General features: G+C 30.0%; 1 protein-coding gene across 8 annotated transcripts in view; it reads left to right on the top strand.

Annotated features, from left to right (window-relative positions):
• Positions 1-22,594, top strand: part of LOC118443277 (uncharacterized) — a 122,289-nt gene that overhangs the window by 79,004 nt on the left and 20,691 nt on the right. For 6 of the 8 annotated variants that reach the window (XM_085659171.1, XM_085659172.1, XM_085659174.1 and 3 more), the window contains 4 exons: positions 1-251; positions 4,900-4,935; positions 5,553-5,755; positions 6,392-6,483. The exon at positions 1-251 is cut by the window's left edge and continues 1 nt beyond it. In XM_085659171.1, coding sequence (XP_085515297.1) covers positions 1-251; positions 4,900-4,935; positions 5,553-5,755; positions 6,392-6,483 — 582 coding nt within the window. Of the gene's footprint in view, positions 252-4,899; positions 4,936-5,552; positions 5,756-6,391; positions 6,484-7,196; positions 7,440-22,594 lie in introns of those variants that run through there. The other 2 variants (XM_085659175.1, XM_085659173.1) reach the window with 2 other exon arrangements.

The following is a 22,594-nucleotide window of genomic DNA, read 5'->3' as shown; positions in this document are numbered from 1 at the left end:
TATGGAAGTCCACATCACAGTCGTTCGCAATCCGTGAAAACTCCAGGTAGCCGATCGTCCGGTCGGCCAAATTACTTGTGTCTTCCGCAGCAAAGGTCGAGGGTGGCCAGTATGCCGAACACAGGGGTCGAAGAGGAGTATTACAGGCTGAGGCATTTCAGTATTACCGGGAAAGGTGTGGTGAATAGAGGCGATTCATTGAAAAGTCGAAGATCACGTTCCAACAATAGCGTCGCATCGAGTAACTCTAGGTGAGTCGTTAACTTCAATCACTTCATCAAGAAGTTTTATATCTAAAACGTTTCCAAAAACCTTTGGACATTTTCCATTTCACGACTCCGTTATATACATATATATATATATATATATATATATATATATATATATATATATGTATGTATCTTTTCTACGTTCCTTCGCATGCTCGTAAACATGTGAACGAGAATAGTCTGACTCGATTCTTCCTTAGACTCTTATCCATTTCCTTTCTTTAGAAATGATCATAACTTTAAAGTTCTTACATAGAGGATACTTAAGAGACGAACGAACGAACAATCGAATGAATGAATGAATCAATGAGTGAGAGAAAGAGAGAGAGAGAAAGAGAGAGAGAGAGAGAGAAGAGAAAGAACGTAACGAATCTACTCGAACCAACGATAGACACTGATTGGTATATGCGATCGATAAGGATAAGAGATCCCTGATTACGTACTTACATATCAGTTCAGAATCGATGAAAAAAAAAAAAGGTGAAACGAGTACAATGGAAGAATTGGAGCTCAGAGATGGAACATATTTTCTGAATGTTACTGGCTGACGTTGCTGACGACGCATACCAACCACGGAGATACCTAAAGTCGATCGTCTCTCTCTGTTCTTGGCTCTTTTCTCTAGATCGAACGCATGAATCTACGTGTGGAGTTGAGGTGACGTAGACACACGCGTTGGACCCTAGAGCATGGCCACAAAACGTCAATGTTGAATTCTTCTATCGTTTCGTCGATGGTCACTCGTCTTTTTTTATCGTTTCATCGATTGGACACATTATCGTTCGACGTATAGATGACCTTTCTTTATTTATTAAGATCTACGAAAGATAGCCATCGAAGAACCTAGAGATTATGCTTCTTCTTATATATTAAAACATCTATAACATATCATTCATACAGATTAATTTTCTTATAAAATACGAATAAATTCTTATTGTTTTATTTCGTAATTCTTTGGTCCTAAAGAAAAATTTATAATTATTTGTTAAATATAGAAAATTAATGAGTTGTTATGTACAATAAAAGAAAAAATTTGACATTTCGTTTCGACAAAATTTTTTTTTCATAATTTTCGAAATTCCACAAGTATAAATGAATTAAACTAAAAAAAGGAACGAAGAAAAAAAAAGTAAGCTCTCTTTTTATAACAATTCAATTAAAAGTGATAATAAAAATAATATGATATGTGAATAATAATAATGATAAAAAGTTCAAAGAAAAATGTCCACGAAAATGTTCTGATTTTATATGTTCTATCAAAGATCGTTCTGAATATAATTGCATTGGAATTCTACAATTTAAAATAATATTATAGGAGAATTAGTTATATGCAAATAATCTTTGTAATAACATTTACTTGTTAATTTATATACAGTATATTAATATATTTATTGTTTATAAGGATAGATTTTTAAAATGGAAATTTTAATCTCAATTTGTAAATACGTAGAACGAATTGAATTGTATAAAGAAAAATATATATTTTTTTTTTTCCTTTTAATTGTCAGTGAAAATTCACTACGAGGGGGAGGGGGGGAGGGAAGGGCAAAGGGCCATCAAATCTAAAATTAAAATAAAAATTTCCTGAATATTTTTTTTTCTTTTTTTTTTTTTTTTTTATTTTCACGACATATAACTTGTTAAGTAAGGTAGTAAGGTATAGAAAAAGAAAACAAATCTTTCTAAAAATCTATCGGACTACGGGAGAAAAATTGTAAATAACATTTGCAATTGTAAATAACATATATATATATATATATATATATATATCGTAGGTATGTCATCGACCAGACTCCATTGACCATTACGGGAAGTTACCCTTTTTGCATTGTTATCGTTGCATTTACTCAATGTGCATATTAATCATTGTAATTTTTATCAATACTCTTATCGAGGAAAAAAAAAAGATTGATGTATAAACATGATCCATGTCATTCTCGTATCATGGCATAAATATATGTATGTTATCAATAACAATACATGTTTTATTTTTCGTTCGTACTCTGATAGATTTTCAAATATAATGCAATTTTTACATCAAAAAGTTTTTTTCTTTATTTTTTATTCTCCTATCCTTCATGGTAGGCTAGTTACGAATGAAAAAGAAAAAAAAAAAGAAAAAAACAAATAACGAACTTGTATATAATATAATGTGTATATAATATAACGAATGGTGTATATTTTCGTCGAAAAGAGGAAAGAAAAAAAAAAGAAAATAAATAAATAAAGAAAGAAAAAAAAAAGAAATAAATAAATAAAAATAGAAAAAAAAAGCAATTATCCCTGATCCAACTGAGTGTAACCTATTGTATACCTACTCATAAAGTTTAATTAAAATAAGAATTTTCATATAAAGACCATTTACTTTGTTAATTAAATAATTTTTATTTTCGCTAACAATGTAAATAAACGAATGAAATTGTTTTTTTTTTTTTTTTTATCATTCTATTTTAACAATAATTAATGAATCACCGTTTATACGATTTTTAATTATATGATTACGTTCTATTCTATAAGATTGTATAAATTTGCAAATAAAACAAGTATTGATTGTAGAGGAATTTTTTCATTAAAAACTTTCAGAGTGATTTTTGCGCGCATGTGCGCGGGAATTAGATACGAACAATAGCGAAGCCACTGTTTAGAAATGTTGTTTTTTTCGGATATACGAGCTTGTTTACGATTTAGTCGTTCAACAATTAACAAATATTCCTCTACCATCCTCTACGTTGTTAAAACTTAAATATCTTACTGCAAAATTTGACAAGTGAGATAATCGAAATTTACATTATTATATGATCATTCGATTTATATATTTATAAAATTTTTTTTAATTGTTCTTTTCTTTTTTTTTTTTACCTCTTTCATATATATTTTCTATTCTATGTATCATCGATCTTGTATATATATATTGACCTGTAGTTTATCTCAAACGAACTCAGGCACGGATTATTGTTAAAATCAACATCGTCGTAATCGTGACGTTTTAACCAACAACGATTAATCGAATTATACAAGGTCACGAGTAAAGTCAAAATAACGTGGGACGTATATCGATACTATTCACGTTTAAAGTGAAATCAACAAATTTGATACGTCCCGAAACGTCGTTGTTTCAACAAATAAATATAACTATCTACATACTTTTATACGTTATATATCGACATACATTTATCTATCTATATATATATATATATATATATATATATATATATATATATATATATATCTATAGAGATTTAAACATAAATGACGTATATGTAAATAAATTTCAAATAAGCTCATAGAAGACATAATCAATCAATTTGTATAAAAAAGGTATACTTATGTACATACATACGTTTATATAGACATGTATAAATACTCGAACAAATGTTTGCTCGTATTAAATACACGAATCGGAAAATGAGACAAAAGTGAAAGAAAAAAAAAAGAGTGAGAGAACTAAAGGGATGGAGGATAAGAAAGAAAGACAGAGAGAGAGAGAGAGAGAGAGAGAGAAAGAGTGATAGAGAGAGTGAGAGAGAGAGAGAGAGAGTGAGAGAGAGAGAGAGAGAGTGAGAGAGAGACAGAGAGAAAATTGCAACGTGAATAGATCGTTTGCGTGTGATGTACCATGCATGTAACATACGCACACACGCTTAAGCGTGTAGGGGTAATAGAAAGCGTACGACAAGTTGCATGATACATGTAGCTTTCGAACGATTAATTGGATTAGTTTTCTAGGAGCACGCTAATACGATTATTCGCGCGGAAAAGGAAATATTGTTCTATCTCTTCGACGATATTAATTACGTACCATTCGCTTTACCGTTGAATGTTCGATACGAGCAATTGGAACAAGACTCATGTATTATCGTACACCATTATACGAAAAAAAAAAAAAAAAAAAGAAAACCCAATACGCGCGGACGCATTAACACATGCACTAATTCATGCACGTTATTCAAGCACGAACATACGCACGTACACGCACGTACAAACATTCAACCTCAAGTTATTATCTTATCTTTATTTTCTTTATACGAAGGAAATACGATCTCCATTATTTCTTATTTAGAAGTCATTTAAATGACGAAATATCGACGTGTTTTCTTTCTTCTTTTTTTTTTCTCTCTTTTTTTTTCTTTTTCTCTCTTTCTTCGCTTTGGTTTTGCCCGTAAACCTTTTTTTTTTAACGATGATTTTAATTTTTTTCTCTATTCTCTTCGACTTTCTTTCAAATCCTAATCTCGTCGACAATACGTCGTGTATGTCAGTCAAATACCGTATTCAATTTACTAATTAGTCTCGAGGAAACCACAAGGGAATACACACGTCATACGCACGTACACACATATACATAAGAGCGCGCGCGCGCGCAATTTCCTCGCTATCGATTAATATTTTTTCTCATTTTTTAATCTCTTGTTCTGGTTTGTTGTCTCTTTTTTATTCTACTTTTTTTCTTCTTCTTCTTCTTCTTCTTCTTCTTCTTCTTCTTCTTCTGTTTTTTTTTTCGTCTTCTTTTTGTACTTTTTCTCCATTTCTCTCTCTTTTTATCTGTATTTTCTTAAACTAATTAATTATCCCATAACAGTTCTTGCTTTTTCTGCATAACACGTAGAGATTCTCGCGCCTTCTGTTTCAGGGAGATTTTACGAGAATCCAAAGCGGTTGCTTATAGGTACGCTCGATCCCTCATTTTTCAGTAATAACTATTATTTTTTATTATTATTATTATTATTATTATTATTATTATTATTATTATTATTATTATTATTATTATTATTATTGTTATCATTATTAAATCCATATTAATTATTATCTACGAGATATGAATACGTCTGTTATTTTTTGTATCTTTTTTTTTTGTTGTTTTCTTCTTTTTCCTTTTTCTTTTTCATTTATTTCTTCACGACCTCTGGACGAAATATTTTTTATCTACTTACGATAATATACTTACACACTAATATATAATAATATTTTAACACGCCCGATATCTGTATACGCGTATAATGTAATCGTGGGCGGGATCAGTGTGCACGAACTCTGAACTTTGACAAAAAAGAAAGAAAGAAGAAAAAGAAAGAAAACCAAGTAATAAATAAATAAATAAAAAAAAAAAAAAAAAAAAAAAAAAGAACGATTTAAAAAATGGTCCAGATATCTCGTTAGGTCATATTAAAAAGGAGGAAGAGGATAAATGTTGTCTCTCTTCCTTCTAAATAGCTCGAATCTTATTCAGTAACATTCTCATCATTTCTTTTCTTTTTTTTTTTTGTTCTATCTTCTTCAAAACAGTACAGAACATCTGACGGCATCGTATCCTGGCTCAGCACGAAACTCGGCTGCGGGTTCACTCGCGAGTTCACGCGAGAGTAGCGCATCTCAAGATCCAGCACCTTATCGAGTTCTGATGCTTGGTGCACCCGCGGTAGGAAAGAGCTCTCTCGTATCCCAATTTATGACGTCGGAATATTTACACGCTTACGACACATCCATCGGTGAGTACACCATATTTCTCATCGATCTTCACTCGTAATTTTCTTAAAGAAATTGTCGAAAAAAGAAAAAACTACGTACGATTGAAATAATAATAAAATTTAGATCGATTTCTTTTCTATATATATATATATTTTTTTTTTCTTACCCAAAAATATTACGAATGAATATAATGATTGTTATAAATGATATCCAATGATTACATGTAATATCATTATTGGAGATATTATTTAGAGATAAAACAGATTACGTAAAAAAAAAAAAAGAAAAAAAAGAAATAGAAAATCGCGAATGAAATAAGATTTTAACAACAATTAAAATTTATGACAAAAAATATATTGATTTTTATTCGATTATTTTATTCTTTGTAAATTACGTTAAAAAAGACAAAACAAGAGAAAAAGGGAAAAAGAAAGGAGAAAGGTTCTTATATCTTTGAATAATTTCGAGGTATTTACTTAGGAGGTACTTCCTTACTATAGGTATCACGTTTCACAACAAAACAAAATCATAACTTAGCACGTATTTGATACATCCCAGGAGTGCCTACGTGGTCTTAACTCGCTACGTGTCCTTGTACCTTCGTCCTTGCGTGACAATATCGTATATAATGTTAACATTTTCTCTTTCATTTCCAGATGACGAGTCCGGTGAGAAAACAGTGAGCGTGCTATTAGCCGGCGAGGAGTCCGAGTTGACGTTCATCGACCATTCGTGCGCGGAAATGACGGTAAGTTTTCTATTAAGAAAAATATAAAAAGAAAAAATAAAATATGTTCAAAAGAAAAATTTATGATATGAAACAGATAATTCTTTTTATATATAATTAATAAAATATTTATATATATATATATATATATATATATATATATATATAATTAAATTATTCGATTGAAAAATTAATCGTCCAACGATGAATTGAAAAAAAGAAAATTGCGATTAATATATTAATAATAATACTGAAAATAATAATAGAAATAAAGTGAAGAATATATATATATATATATATATATATATATATATATATATATTACCTTCGTTGACGAAAAAAAAATTAATATCACGTGCTTTACGGGATTTATATTATTCTAAATAATTTTTAATCGTTCACATAAAAATTTCATGAAATTTTAACACTTATCCAAGCAACTTTTGCATTGTTAAGAACACAGGTAACAATTGTAAATATATATCACAAGTATGAATGAAAGATAGAAAGGATTTCATCGTGTTTCATAATTAAAGAGAGATAATATCATTATCATAGAAATCATATGGAACCTTTCACGTTTTAAAACTTAAAATCCTCAGAAAATACATTGTGATTTTACGAAATTTATCATATCGATATTATTCAAGATAATTAATTATTCTATAATTCAAATTAAAATTCTATTAAATTTTAACGTGTTAACATAACAATAATCATTTCTTTTACTTCAGAACATTCAGATACCTAAGTACATACATCGTACCTATTAACATACGATGAAAGAAGATTTATCATCGTGGATGTATAAAAAAAAAATATATATATATATATAAAATGCGTAGAAATCAAAACTTTGTTATGTTCTGAATTTCGAAAATCGTCAAAACTAGGTAATAACCATCGTATACCCATTATTCGAGTTAATTTAATTGTTCTACAGTTTCACAATACAATATTCCATTAAATTTCAATGTGTCTCTAATCGTCTTTTTCACTTAATTCATTGTCATGGATAATAATAAAATATAGAATGTCATTGTTAAAAAAAAGGCTTAACGTTTCAACGTTAAATCTCCTGGTCCTCTGACAAAAAAAAAAAAAAAAAAAAAAAAGAAGTGAAAAAATCGTATAAGTCAAAGCTTGTACGTTCTGAAATTCGAAAATCATCAAAATAGGATAATAATCGTCGTATACCCATTATTCGAGTTAATTTAATTATTCTATAATTTCACAATGCGACTTCATTAAATTTCAATGCGCCCCTAATCATTCTCTTTTTTTAATTAATCTTTTTCACTTAATTCATCGTCATGCATAATAACAAAATGTAGAATGTCGTTGTTAAGAAAAATTTAACGTTTCAATATTAAATTTCTTGGTCCTATGACCAAAAGAAAAAGAAGTGAAGAAATGAAAAAAAAAAAAAAAAAGAAAAAAAGATAAAGACCGCGAAAAAAGTAAAACAAAACAAAAAGAGAGAAGAAAAAAGAAGAAGAAGAAGGAAGGAAGGAAGGAAGGAAGGAAGGAAGGAAGGAAGGAAGGAAGGAAGGAAGAGAAAAAAAAGGAAGAAAAAAAAAAAGATACGTCTTGTAGCCGCGCTTTGATCTTCATCCCTCTTCCTTTGTACCTATACGATAAAAATGACGAAAGGACAAAAAAAAAATCTCATAGTTAGGTATAATGGCCGTGACAGAGATGAGGCAAAGCGTTAATCGTATTTGTTCAGGGTCATATGATAGGCAGTCGAAGCGTGCCTTTGTAGAACGATGAAGAAAGATAGATAGATAGATAGATAGATAGAAAGAGAGAGAGAGAGAGAGAGAGAGAGAGAGGCGGAGAAAGGAAGAAAGAGAGAGAGAGAGAGAGAGAGAGAGACAGAAAGAGAAAGAGAGAGTAAGAGTAAGGGTGAGAGAAGATGGGGTAGAGGGTGGGTTCGAGGGTGATAAAGAGAAATTAAATTAAAATCCATCCTCGACGGTTCGAGGTTGTCGAACGAACACGAGCGTACTAGCGCATAGTCCAACGAGAGAACGACGTGAAACTGGGACTATACGTTCTCGATACTGAAAAGAGTGACTGGTTTGAGAACGTAGAAGACGTAGTGTTGGTAGGTTGGAAATATTGGAGAAGAGGAACGGGATGAAGGGAGGGGAGGGAGGGAGAGGAGGAAAAGGGGTATTGGTCGAGTATTCGTAGAAGAGAACGTAGAGAAGGCATAGAAGGTGCAGGTCGTTGTCACGCTTCGCTAGACGATTTCAATCGAATTCGTTCTTTAATTAAAAGCCTTCGCATATGGAGTATAGTATTACGTGAGTCTACGTTGCTACGTGTTCTCTTTTTTCTAGTTTCTAGTATATATATATATATATGTATATGTATATATGTATGTATGTATGCATATATGCACGTATGTATGTAATAGAAAGAGAGGGGGAGAGAGAGAGTGAGAGAGAGAGACAGTAGTCGATAGTCGAGTCTAGGGCAAATAACAAACACTTCGAAACGGCTGATTAAAAGCCGTTCACAGCAATAGCGCGATTCTCACTTGATAAAAATCCGCGATTGGTGAGTGAGATGGGCACTCACGTTTGCTTATTCAATTGGTTCTTAACTCAGGAATTGAGATTACGATATCGAACGACGACAAAATTGGGGTTTTGTTATCTTTTTATTTGTACTGTCTAATGACCAAGAATGAGGAAAGGTTTATATGATTTTGATGTTTCTTTCTTTTCTTTTTTTTTTTCTTTTTTTTTTTACAAATATTAACTCCATTGTATGTGTATGCCATTGAAGATTGATCTTCATTGATAAGCCAGCACTCTATTTTGTAGACTTTATTTTCCAAAAAATACTTAAGATTATTTATTCGACCTTTAAAATAATTAAATATATGTTTCATGATAAAATATATATAAATATATATATATATATATATATATATATATATGTATATATATATTCATCTTTAGATAAATACATTAACTATTGCAAGATTAACTCAGCTGTCAACATGTTAAATTAACAAAAGTGAAAAGTAATTATAAGTAATATTAAAGTATAAATAAGTAACAGAAATATGATTTCAAGGAATAGGTCATAGTAATTAAAGAGTTATGGATTGAAATAAGTAATGTTAATTTGTTACTAAGTTAAATGTACAAGTGGTAGAGGAATGAGTGATAAGTGAAACGACAAAAAAAGAAAAAAGAAAAAGAAAACAAAACGTCGCATAAGAAAGACCCCTAACGAGATTAATCGTTTCACGAATGAAACTAATTATTCGATTTTAATCACGAGTATAACCAAAAGCTTATTATCTCGTTGACTCCTCGTTAAAAATTCACATTTAGCCATTATATCCGAATAAATCCCTTTCGAAAGAACTTTCCGAGCGAGAACGAATTTCGCGTGTTTTCCAATCCGATAAATCGCGGTTTAGTTAGCCTACTTCCTGATCGACTTAAAGAACAAAAAAAAAAGTGGCCGGAAATTTTGTGGCAAAGTTTAATCGATGCAAACCTGAATCCAATTCCTTCACGTACATATATACATATATATACATATATACACACACACATATATATATATATATATAGAGTGACTCATGTAGAACGTTTCACCTGAATAGATTGCACAATTCGTAATACAATATAAAATATTTTTTAATTAAATGTGAAAATTACTCTTTTGCTGATTAAAAAATAAAAAAAAAAAAAAAAGAAAAAAGAGAGAGAGAAAAAATAAAGAAAATGTTCGAAAGAAATAAGGTCACAGGTGAACAAACCTATTATTATTAAATATTTGTCACGTTTGTTTCAACTTGTTAATCTTACAAATTTTCCTTACGGTTTTTTGTTTCCCTTTACTTTTTGTTTATCTACTCTGTCGAGAAAAAAAGAAAAAGAAAAAAAAAAAAGAATTGAACGCGATCGTTCGTTCAAAGAAATGACAAAAGTTTTCAATCAATCAATTCCAAATAATTCTTACGTCAGTGAAAAACGATAGTATAATGATAAATATAAAATCTCTTTTTCTTTCAATCTCATTTAATTTTTCATTTAATTCATTATTACGTCATATAGAGTTTATTTTATTATTCAAAATTAATTGTTAATTTTTTAACATATACATTATCGTCAAGTAATATATTAATTCTAACATAATTTACGTTATAAACTGCGTGTATAAATTAAATATTATATTTTGATATATAATATTTCGACAAATGCGTGATAAGATTGGAATTGTAAAATTTGTGGTTTCATATTATTCGTCTAGAATCCTATAACGGAATAGGTAAAACTCATTTTCCATGAAAACAATGCAATATAAAAATTCATGACGTTAAAGTACAATAACATGAGTTACTAATGTCGATATGCATATACGATTTCTTGTTTGGATGATAACCTTAACTTTTTCCCCTTTCAAATTCTTCGAATAATTTTTCGATATAATATTCCATATTTTTATCTATTCAAGTGTTCATCGTTTCAGGACGTTCGAATTCAGGATATATTGCATAAATGTTAAAAGTTTTTGTTCTATCAATACTCCAAAGCCACTATTCTATTCGGTTAACAAACTTCATTTTTTTTTCCTACTTTATTTCAGTTTTCTCTCTTTTTTTTTATTTTTTTTATTTTTTTTTTTAACAAGAACAAACCACAATGATTTGGTTTCCTGTAAAATATTTAGAATCGATGCTACGGGTGAAAAGTTTCACAAAATGAATTTTCTCTCTTTCTCTCTCTCTCTCTCTTTCACTCTCTGTCCCTCTCTTTCTCTCTCTCTCTCTCTTTCACTCTCTGTCCCTCTCTTTCTCTCTCTCTCTCTCTTTCACTCTCTGTCCCTCTCTTTCTCTCTCTCTCTCTCTTTCACTCTTTGTCCCTCTCTTTCTCTTTTTCTCTCTATAATCCTGTTCAGTTTCTCGTAAAATAAGAAAAACAAAAATGTGACGGAATGACGAGAACAATTAAGAAGTTCCTTTTATTTATTTCTCTCTCTCTCTCTCTCTCTCTCTCTCTCTCTCTTTCTCTCGCAAAATATCGTCGCGTTGATAATTTCTTTTCTTTATTTTTTTTTTTGTTCTTCTTGTTTTCATCCCCTAATATTCTCAGCGTTATCATATTTTCGTATAGGAAATTCAATCGGAGCATTTCACCCTTATTACCTTTTAATTGTAACGTCGTAAAGCTTTCCCGGTTTAATAGACATTCGTGTTGTGTTTCTTAAGATGTTCTGAAAGGACTATATACGATTCATTGTTTCCTATTACCAGGATTTGCCTTTGTTGTAAACGATAAAGGGAGAAGAGAGTGAGAGACGTAGAACAAAAGTACTAAATCGAGGGATACAAGACTGTTAAATACAGTAATTCTATAGGAAGATTGCAACAATTTACTGATGCATCAAATTGATCACTGTTTCTGAGTACACACAAATCAGTTCGTAAACAAGCTCGAAATACAATAAGCTTTGTTTTGACAAATTATTATATATATATATATATATATATATATATATATATGTATGTATGTATGTACGTATGTATGTATGTATGTATGTATGTAGTGCACGCATAAGCGTTGTAATCAGGCATTTATACATATTTAATTTTACCTAGATATACTATTTATTATATTCATGTGCACCAACGCACGATGTTAATCATAGATAACAAATGGTTGATTAAGATTCTTACAAAAAAGAAAAAAAATCTAATTTTATAGATTGCATAACTATTATATATATATATATAAATGTATACGTTAATGGCTAAGAAATTCTTTACATTATCATAATTTATGATTTATATATTTGTAAGTTGTTGATATGTGATACTTAAATAAAAAGTAAAATGTGAAATATTTAAAAGAAAATTATTTATGAAATTGCAATCGATTGTCTGCAAAATCCGATAAATCTGATTGATATTTATGAAAGAGAGATAGAGATAGATAGATAGATAGATAGATAGAGAAAGAGAGTGAGAGAGAGAGAGAGAGAGAGAGAGAGAGAGAGAGAGAGAGAGAGGTAGAGAGAAACAAAAACAGTGAAGAGAGAAGGTAAATTTTGATGAAGGACTTCGATTGAATTTCGGGGTTTTTTTTTCGAACATTCTGCAAGAAAACAACATTGAATTGATTACAAAAACAAAATGGTTAGTCTGACCTATTTCCAACTTGTTTGATCGATAATCAGGGGTTGGTAAAGGCGAGTAACATAAACAGTTTTTCTACCTCAACAAAGATTTTCGATGATCACATTTCTATGCAAATTGTGCTCCTAGCTAGCTGTTGAGTTTCATGGTTGCTTTGAGGAGAAAAGAAAAAGAGGAAAAAAAGAAAAAAAGAAAAAAGCAGAAGAAATATGCGACGATAAAGAGAATGAGAGAATATCCAGTAAAAGAGAATACGAAGCAACACGAAATGTCGATTATTTTTTTTTTCCTTCCTGTCCACCTTCTCCTCCCGGCACCAATATATACATACATAGGCACACATACATTCCCGATCTCACATCCACTCCTTTACTCCTTGATTTCGTGGAGGATTTGCCAAATCCTCTGGCAAATCTATCATAATATCGACAGTTTCCAGCACGTCAACCGCAGGTGCGTATATTGCGAAACGATCTATCGATCTTTTCCTTCGATCTAATCTTCTCCATATCTATCCATTTCTCTCTCTCTCTCTCACTCTCTCTCTCTCTGTCTTGTTCTCTCTCTCCTGTCTCTCTCTTCTGTCTGTTTATCTGTCTCTCCCCCTCCCTCTCCCTCTCCCTCTCTCTCTCTCTTTCTCTCTCTCTCATTCACTCACTCTTTTTTCATTCTTCTTTTCGAACATTTCAATGAAATTGTTCGACGCGCTAGAAACAGGAAACGGCAGAGTTTCAATGTTGTTTTCAAAGCCCCAGGCTGTGCATCAGACAATGTTAGTCATTTTGAAAGCTGACCGATGTTATAGGAAACTCCACGTCGAGTCAAACGGAAAAAAAGAATATATATATATATATATATCTTCCTCGAGAAATTGCTCTCAATTTATTTCGATAATATCTTGGATTGCGTTTGTAACGTATCCACGTATATATATATATATATATATATATATTCAAACGAATATATATATATATATATAGATTTATATATAAATTTCTAAGTTATATATGATTCTTTAGTTCAATCCGATTCGACGGAATGCCGATCTTAAAAAATTGATCTTGAAGTTAAAAAGGAAAAGGAAATGAAAAAGAATGTATGTAATCTCTTAGTTTTACGACGAGAAATTAATAGTTCAATACTTTTAAAAGAAATCAAATTCGACGAAATTCGATCATATCCTTTAAAATTTCACAATGTTTAAGTAATGATCTTTCCAAATGAAACCCAATGCAAAATCAATTCGTTCTCGTAGAATTCATTTTGATGTTAAAAATAAAAAATTCTCTCTCTCTTTCTCTCTCTCTCTCTCTCTCTCTCTATCTATCTATCTATCTCTATCTCTCACACACAGACATACATACACATATGCTTGCAAAAGAAAAAAAGAAAATTAAAAAAAAATCCTCTCATCGTTTTTCAAAAGAAATTTTATCCTTCAAAAAGAAAAACCAATCGATTTTCATACGGTCCAATAAATTTTTTCATAATGATACCGCGACCCAATAAATTTTTATCCATTGATATACCACAGTTAAAATGTTTATATTATAGTATACAATATCAAAGAAACTGATAGATCAACTGATAGATCCAAGTATATTATATTAAATTTAAAATGTCTATTATTGCAATATTCTTGCGATATTCTTATAAGAAATTTCAGAAAATTTTCTTTTCAAATTAATCTAAACTCTATCCATGCTTTCGCGGGCAATATAAAAATTTAACGCAACCTCGAATATCGGGCTGCGAAAATCTCATAGAATTGAGAAATGCTGATCTAAAGAATCATCTGGCAAATCAATAAAATGTAAATTTGATAAATCCTCTATGTAATTTCAATGGAGTATATATATATATATTAGTTACGAACAGAAAATAATCAAAGAAAATCGTGTTTGGGTAAAAGAAAATCTCGAGTTTCGTATTACATATATAACTCATATGTATCAGTTTAGTCTTTATAGGCAAAAAGCTTTTAAACGATCGATTAATATACTACACGTAAAAGGAACTTTCGACAAACGAAATACAGAGAAACCGTGAATATGCTATCTCTTATGAGAAAATGGATATCCAACAAATACCTGATGTCCTTGTTTAGTTGGTCGATGAACAGAAATATAGGATATCCCGATGAAATTCGATTATCCTTACCTATATCATATGAAATAAGGATGTTTTTTTTTTTTTTTTCCAAACGAGATCATGTTCTCGTTAATAATACCTATTGATAGAAACAATTAATTAATCATCAAATAATTTTATCATTTTATGATTGTTCATTTATCGTTAAAAGATAAACGAATGATATAATTAAATCGAACACTCTGTATCGTAACATTATTATAAAATAATCAAAGATCTCGCATAATTAATCACCATTAATACATTATCTGTTTTCGTTAATCATTCGATAACAGTTATTAACTTAATTACGATTAAACGTTATTGTTTCGTTGATTTCGTTTTATCTTACAAATTTAAAGAAAAAGATTTCTATTAGACGAAAAGTAATAAAGATATATACGTACATATTTTATAAATATTTATTTACTTGCATATGTATACGTGAATAAAAATAGTACAAAAGAAATTTTGGTTTTTCTTAAACTATTTAACGTGTTCTCTTCTTCTATATTATATCATCGTTATAAAAAATTTAATTATTGTTGAATGCGAAGAGAATTATCTCTTTCTCTCTCTCTCTCTCTCTCTCTTTCTCTTTTTCCCTTTGGGTCTATTTATCTCTCTCTTTTTTTCACGTGGAAAAAGGTAAATGCTCAATGCTTACTAGATTTATTTCTTTCCATGGAAATACTTAAGTTCACTCGTCTTCCCTGGAGTTTATCCCATTCGCAAAGCTATCCACGTACACACGAACGAAAGCATACGAACATACACACACACACACACACACACACGAATGTATATGTATGTTTCAATATGTATATACGTATATGTAGTAGACATAGATAGTGTCATAGATGCATTTCATCCATCGTATAGGTCGCACGCGTCCGTGGCTTCTTGCAGCCACGAAAGCACTCCACTCCTTTCTCCTCTTCTCTTTTTTACTCTTAGCCTTCTCTTTTCAACGATTCCACCCACCCCTTTCTCTTTCTTTCTCTCTCTTTCTCTCTCTCTCTCTCTCTCTCTCTCTCTCTTTCTTTCTCCCTCTCTAAGGCAGGCCTTCGACCCATACGTACACTTTCCTGGCTAACACACTGCATTAAAGCACGTATGGAATATGACAGGTTCCATTAACTCGAGTTTCCTGCAACCCTCGGGCTACTATGCATCACGGAACAGACCTCGTCGGCTTGGCAGCCTTCAAAGAAACTTTTCTTCTTTTTTTTTTCTTTTTCTCTTTTTTCTTTTTCTTTTTTTTTTGTTGACTTTTTCTCTCTGTCTCTGTTTTCTTTTTCCTGTTCCTTTCCTTTTTTCCTTTTTTTTATTTGATTCTCTCTATCTCTCCCCCCCACTCTTTCTCTTTCTCTCTCTCTCTCTCTTTCTTTTTTCTTCTTCCTTTTTCTTCTCTCCCTCCCTTCGCCCGCCATTTTGAATTGACTGCCCCTTTTCTTCATTACGTTTACGTATCTACGTATATAATAGTCCAATTCAATTTCGGAGTAGGTCAGTACAGATACAGTGTTCACTCCTCATCTCAATGTTGCCCTCCCATCTTCCACTGATTCGAGATATTATCTAATAATAATTAAAGAAAATATACCATTGAAACTTGATCAGTACAATTTACTCGAACAACGTTTTTGTTATTTTCCCTAGCATTCTCTTACTGCCATTAGAATTCTAGAAGTATATTTGTAATGAACAACATACATTACCTTATATCTTAACATGGGATTGTACAGTTAGACCCATGGATTTACAACCATTTATTAGAGTTACGAGATCGTAACAATGCAAGGGTAAGTTTCAAGCGTAAAAGTTTAACGCGAGCGTGAAATTTCAATGTAAGTCTCGAGCTAGAAGTACCAACCTAAGTTGTCAAGCGAGAAATTCAAAATATATATATATATATATATATATATATATATATATATATATATATGTATGTATGTATGTATGTGTGTATATATGTATACGTCGAGAACAAGTGAAAAAGTGTTTAAGATGAACATCGACTGAAAAGGCTTTTTACGTGAATGATTACTTCTAAGTCCTTTTTAGAACTTATATCTTTAGAAATAGATCTGCAAGTAGGTCAATAGACTATTTTATTTCGAATTATAAAAGCCTAATTAAAATTCTAATTATTTAAAAATCATCGATCATATATTATCCATATTCTATTATCTTACGTACAACGAACTATTATCGTATAATAATAATAATGTTAGTACTTAACGAATATCTGTACGCATTTAATAAAAATAAAATGAAAATGTATACGTAAAAAATAATAATTCGAAAGTAGATTATTAATAAAAGAAATATCTAGTTGCATTATTTGATATATCTCGATTTCATAAAATATCATGACACACGTTTAAACGTTCGTTACTTCGTTATTTTATTACACGCGTATTAAATGTATTCATTCGAAATACGTATGTTTCAAAAGTAATGAAATTTTGTAAATAACATAGAGAATGTTTTACTATGTAGTAAAACGTTATTCAATTTTTGCTGTTCGTTTCGTCGTCTAAATGGTTGATAAATGTCATCAAAAAAAAAAAGAAAAAAAAAAAAGAAAAAAAAAGAAAAAAAAAGAAAAAAAAAATGAAAAAAAAAGGGAATGAAACATAACTAATTTCGACCATTCATATAGAAATACAGAGAAACATAAAACCAACGGCTTGTTTGTATTCATGATCAATTTTTGTCCTTTTTTCTTCTTTTTTTTTTTTTGTTTTGGGGGAGTAACGTAATTTTTTTTATTCTTTTTTTTTATTTTTCTTTTTATATATATATATATATTTTTTTTCTTCTTCTATTCCTTTACTCTCGTAATAAAATTTATAAAAAGCTTTTTCAAATGAGAAAATTTACGATCATAGATGTGCGCACGTGTATATACATATACATATATATATACATACATATATATATATATATATATATATAGTTATATATATTTATATACGGTATCGAATATATATAGGGTAAATTCGAAACGTGCGATAGAGACGAGTTTTAGTTGCGCATCGATACGTTAAAAGATCACGTAAACCATTCGCAACATCGAAAGCTTTCGAGAGAAGCCGGAATGTGTTATATCTATTCAACGACACTTTCTTATCTTTCTCTCTCTCTCTCTCTCTCTCTCTCTCTTGAATATCGAATATAGAATGATCTCTCGTTGCCAATGATAAAAAGACGTAAAAGACGAAACGTAGGAAAAGTTTATATATCTTTTTCTTCTCAACAAAACGTTCACATCGCCTTATCTTTCGACGTTTCGTGATCAATTTACATGCGTATACATATATGTATGTGTTACTACGTATCTCATCGTTTTTGGCAATTCGATTCTTCGATAGGAAAATTTGTAAAAAAAAAAAAAAGAAAAAAAAAAAGAAAACAGTAAAAAAGAAAACGAAATAGAAAAATACTCTTACCGTCAATTCCCTTTTTTGCTGCTTCTACGTAAAACACGTTTCATCTTTTCATCTGACGTCGTGAAGAATTCAATGGGAGTTGGGGGGAGGGGGGAAATAAGAAATAAACAAATAAATTCAAAGAAATTCACTTAAATAACGTTTGTTCGTTTTCACGTAATAATAACGATTTGTATTTCTTATGGAATTAATATGAGATTTGATTAAAGAAAAAAAAAAAAGAAAAAGAAAAAAAAAGGAAAAAGAAAAGTAGAAAAATATACTGAAATCGATAACAAAATAAAATTATATGAATATGAAGATAAATATGGGATGAAGATAAACATTATTCGACGTTTTTACATGATATCTCAATTATTCATAATTTTTTAAGGTAAAATAATATTTTTGTTTACTTCTGAGGTTCATATTTTGTTTATTTACGATTAGACGATTCACATAGACCAGTTTCCACGGCAAATATTTTCGTTACGAATCGCAAAATCCTTATCATTAATCAATTCGTACTCCCACTTCTCTTAAATTCATTAATCATTGTTCGTTCCATAATCGAGATTGATTGATAATTGGGAAATAGTATAAATTTAATAGTTACCGATATGAGAAAGTTTATTTTCTTTTCAAAATTTTTTTTCTTTTTTTTTTTTTTTTTTTTTTTTCTTTCAAAAAGTAAAAACAAAATTCACAATTCGCAAGAATTGTTTCATCCCTTCATTCTCTCTTAGAACTCTGATATATAAATCATAATACTTAAATACATACAGGATATGTATTTTTATCATTATTTATCACTTCGCATTATAATATATAAGATTAGTTGAACCTTATTTAATTCAATTTTGCATCAGACATCATTATATCATTGAACATTCATATTTTTTCAATTAAGTTCTTTCATTATTGCATATTACATTTAAGTATGCATATATGCAGAAGGCATAATTGAAAGGGTTGTTCTCTCACGAAGATCAGGGTACAATTTCTCTCTCTCTCTCTCTCTCTCTCTCTCTGTCTCTGTAGCCAATGCATTCAGGATTTTCCCACGTAATAATATTCAAATACAAGTTATACACTAGGAACTTTCGATTGATGGACTATGTACACATATACATATGTATGGATACATTACATACATATGCATGTATATATTATATACATATACGTTTCATTACCTTGCCTATTTCACATTTCCCTAGTTTATTTATTTATATATTTATCTATATTATTATTTATTATATTACATATTGTATATTTATTTCTAAAGTTATGATTACTTTGAACAACATTTGAAATTGTAAGTATTAGTAATAATCTCACCTTTTATTCAACGCAATAATTCCATTTTCCAACACACACACACCCACCCACCCACACACACACACACACACACACACACACACACATGTATGTATATATGTATATAAATTAGTCAATAGCCTGGCTATTTCATTTAATAAATTAAATTGTTTGTAAATAACAATCGTCCAATTGAAATAAATATAATGTTGCCTCGTTTTATAATATAACACAATATTTTTATATATTAATATTTATGTCACTTATTATATATATATCATGTCACTTATTACGTAATAATGATTATTTCATTTCGTTGATCATTTCTCAACAAAAATTGAATGAAAGACGATTGACGATAATCTTCAAAAAAATAAAAAAAAAAAGAAAAGAAAAAGAGAGAGGAGAGAGAGAGTGAGAGAGAGAGAGAGAGAGAACACATAGATAAAGTATATTCTTTTCTTTTTTTTTTTTCTTTCTGTCTCTTTTTCTTTTTCTAACATATCGCACAATTATTATCAAGAAAGCCGGAAGCGACGGTGTCTTTTATGGCGATAAATGTGAAGACAAAAAACGTAACTACCTTTACCGAGCGAACAATATGATAAGAAGTGCATCGTAATAAGATGAAGATAACTTTTTTAAAGGATAGTTTTGTGCTTGTGGAGAAAGGACTAGATGCCCTTGGGAAGAATATGGGAGAAAATATTTTCTTTACTCATGATGCGCAAAGGATTTTTTACATGGAGTAAAAAGAAAATACTTCTTATTGTTCTATTCTTCGAATTTCTTTTTTTAAGGATGAATTTAAATACAAAAATATTCTATAAATTCAGAAATATTCTGGTGTAAAATGTAAACTTTGAGAAAAGATCTAGGTCGAAAGGAAGGAAGGAATCAATGAACGAAACGAACGTATTCGCTAAGAATTATATTTTATCACAAACAAAATCATTAATATTTCAATTTTGTTAAATAGTATTGATTGTTTTCATTGTAACATGAATAGTTATTAAAGATAATTAGATATTGAATTTATTGGATTACGTGAAATTAAATGAAGAATCGTAATTATTGTCGAGTTGTAATTTTTCTCGGGTATTTTATTTTTTTTTTCTTTTTTCTTTTTTTTATTTCTCTTTTTTTTTTTTTTTTTTGTTTTTTGTTTTTTCGGACAAGATAAAAGTTCGAACATGAGATTCGTGGTAAAACGAGGGAGGACATTCGTCACCTGGCCCGACGTAAATCGGATTGCTTTTTCGATTATATACATTCACGTTCGCAATTCCTACTAATAATTCAACGGAGCTTCTTTATCGATACTTATCCAAGTTATTGAGCTTTATCGTATGAAAATAGTATGAAGGTTGAAATTATTTTTGCGATATAAAAGCACACACGTATTGCACGATAATCACACAGGAATTAAATAACATTGATAGAGAAATTGTATCAGCGATTATAAACTCGTGAAATAAAATAATTGAAAATAATTGAACTTCCTAAGGACAGGTGGTATCGATTTATTCGCGTACGATTTTATTCGATTTTATTAATAATATCGATATTATACCGATCTTATTTACTTCTATTCGTTGATTCAATGAATGATAACGTGAAAAGCAAAGCGTTATTGAGGATATCGTTATTACTTCAAAAAGAATAATATCCCTCATGATGTTTTTTCAGGCCGTTCCCGTAAATTAAAAAAAAAAAAAAAAAAAAAGTAAAAAAAAGATATAAACACCAAAAAAAAAAGTACAAATAGATAAACGAAAACAAGATAAAAAATAAAAAATAAAAAAAAAGAAAAAGAAAAATAAGCGATAAGGAAACCAATGGAAATGGTTAAAGATAGTATAAAATTTATCCTTATCAAGTTCTGTAATTTTCCGCGCGAGAGAAAAAGAAGAGAAAGAGAAAGAGAGAGAGAGAGAGAGAGAGAGAGAGAGAAGAGAGAGAGAGAGAGAGAGAGAGAAGAGCTGCGAGTTTTATGCGAAATGCTCGTTAACGAGATTTACGATCCAATATCTTAGAATCACGATGTTTAATTAGGAAATCTTGGCGAAATTGGCCGATAATGGCGTTGGAAGTTCGCGAGGAGAGAAAACGGCAGTAAATTTAGGATAGTGGAGTGAACGGGTTGGGGGTGGGTTCAAGAGGCCAAGAGTAGTAGAAGGGGATGAGTTCTCGAATGCTATGGCAATTTTCTCGATATATATATATATATATATATATATATATATAACAAGAGAGAGAAGAGAAAGGAAAAAAAGAAAGAAAGAGAGAAAGTCTTAATCGGGCTTTAAAAGCCGTGCGGATTATAAAATCCAACTGCATACTCATTTTTTTTTTTCTCAACTCGCGAATATTGCCCGATCTTGTTCTAGTATTTTTTTTTTGTATTTTCTCTTTTTTGTTCGTTTTTCTGTTTTTTTTTCTTTTTTTTTTACGTTCAATCCCTTCCTCTTCCTATTTTCTTTAGTATTTATTTTTTGATGTCTTTTTCTTGGAATTCTTCGTTTTTCTCTTCTTCCTAGGAAGAAACTACTGCAAAATCCAGTTCTAGTAGCCAATAATGAAAAATATATTTCATTATGAGTTATCGTTTACTATAGCACGTGTAATCTCGTGAAGTCAACGTAATAATAAGTGAAATAGGAGGAGGATAGATAGAATACTTCCAAGAATCATCGGTACGCCTTATGGAATCCGAGATTTCTTATCTTCGAGTCTATATAGATATTATATCGTCTTCGAAAGAATGAATTTCTCTCTCTTTCTCTCTCTCTCTCTCTCTCTCTCTCTCTGTCTCTTTTTCTTTCGTTCTCTCCTTTCATCTTTACTTTTTTTAATCCATATTTCGTCGTATATTCGCTTTGATATTGCGTGTCAATCGACCAAATTCTTATCCTTTTCTCACGATTCAATTTCAAGAAATAGTGAAAAAGAATATAAAAGATAAAATGAAAATGTATATTATAATTTCATACGACCAATACGTGATACGTATGTAGTATTTGTACGTAGAGATAAAAAGAACTTTCTATGCTTGATCATTTTAATTTTTTCTTTTCCA

The sequence above is a fragment of the Vespa mandarinia genome, chromosome 9 (genome assembly GCF_050613455.1).
Source record: "Vespa mandarinia isolate Hongniang chromosome 9, ASM5061345v1, whole genome shotgun sequence".
NCBI classification, from domain to species: Eukaryota; Metazoa; Arthropoda; class Insecta; order Hymenoptera; family Vespidae; genus Vespa; species Vespa mandarinia.
This window is presented reverse-complemented; position numbering and strand designations above follow the sequence as displayed.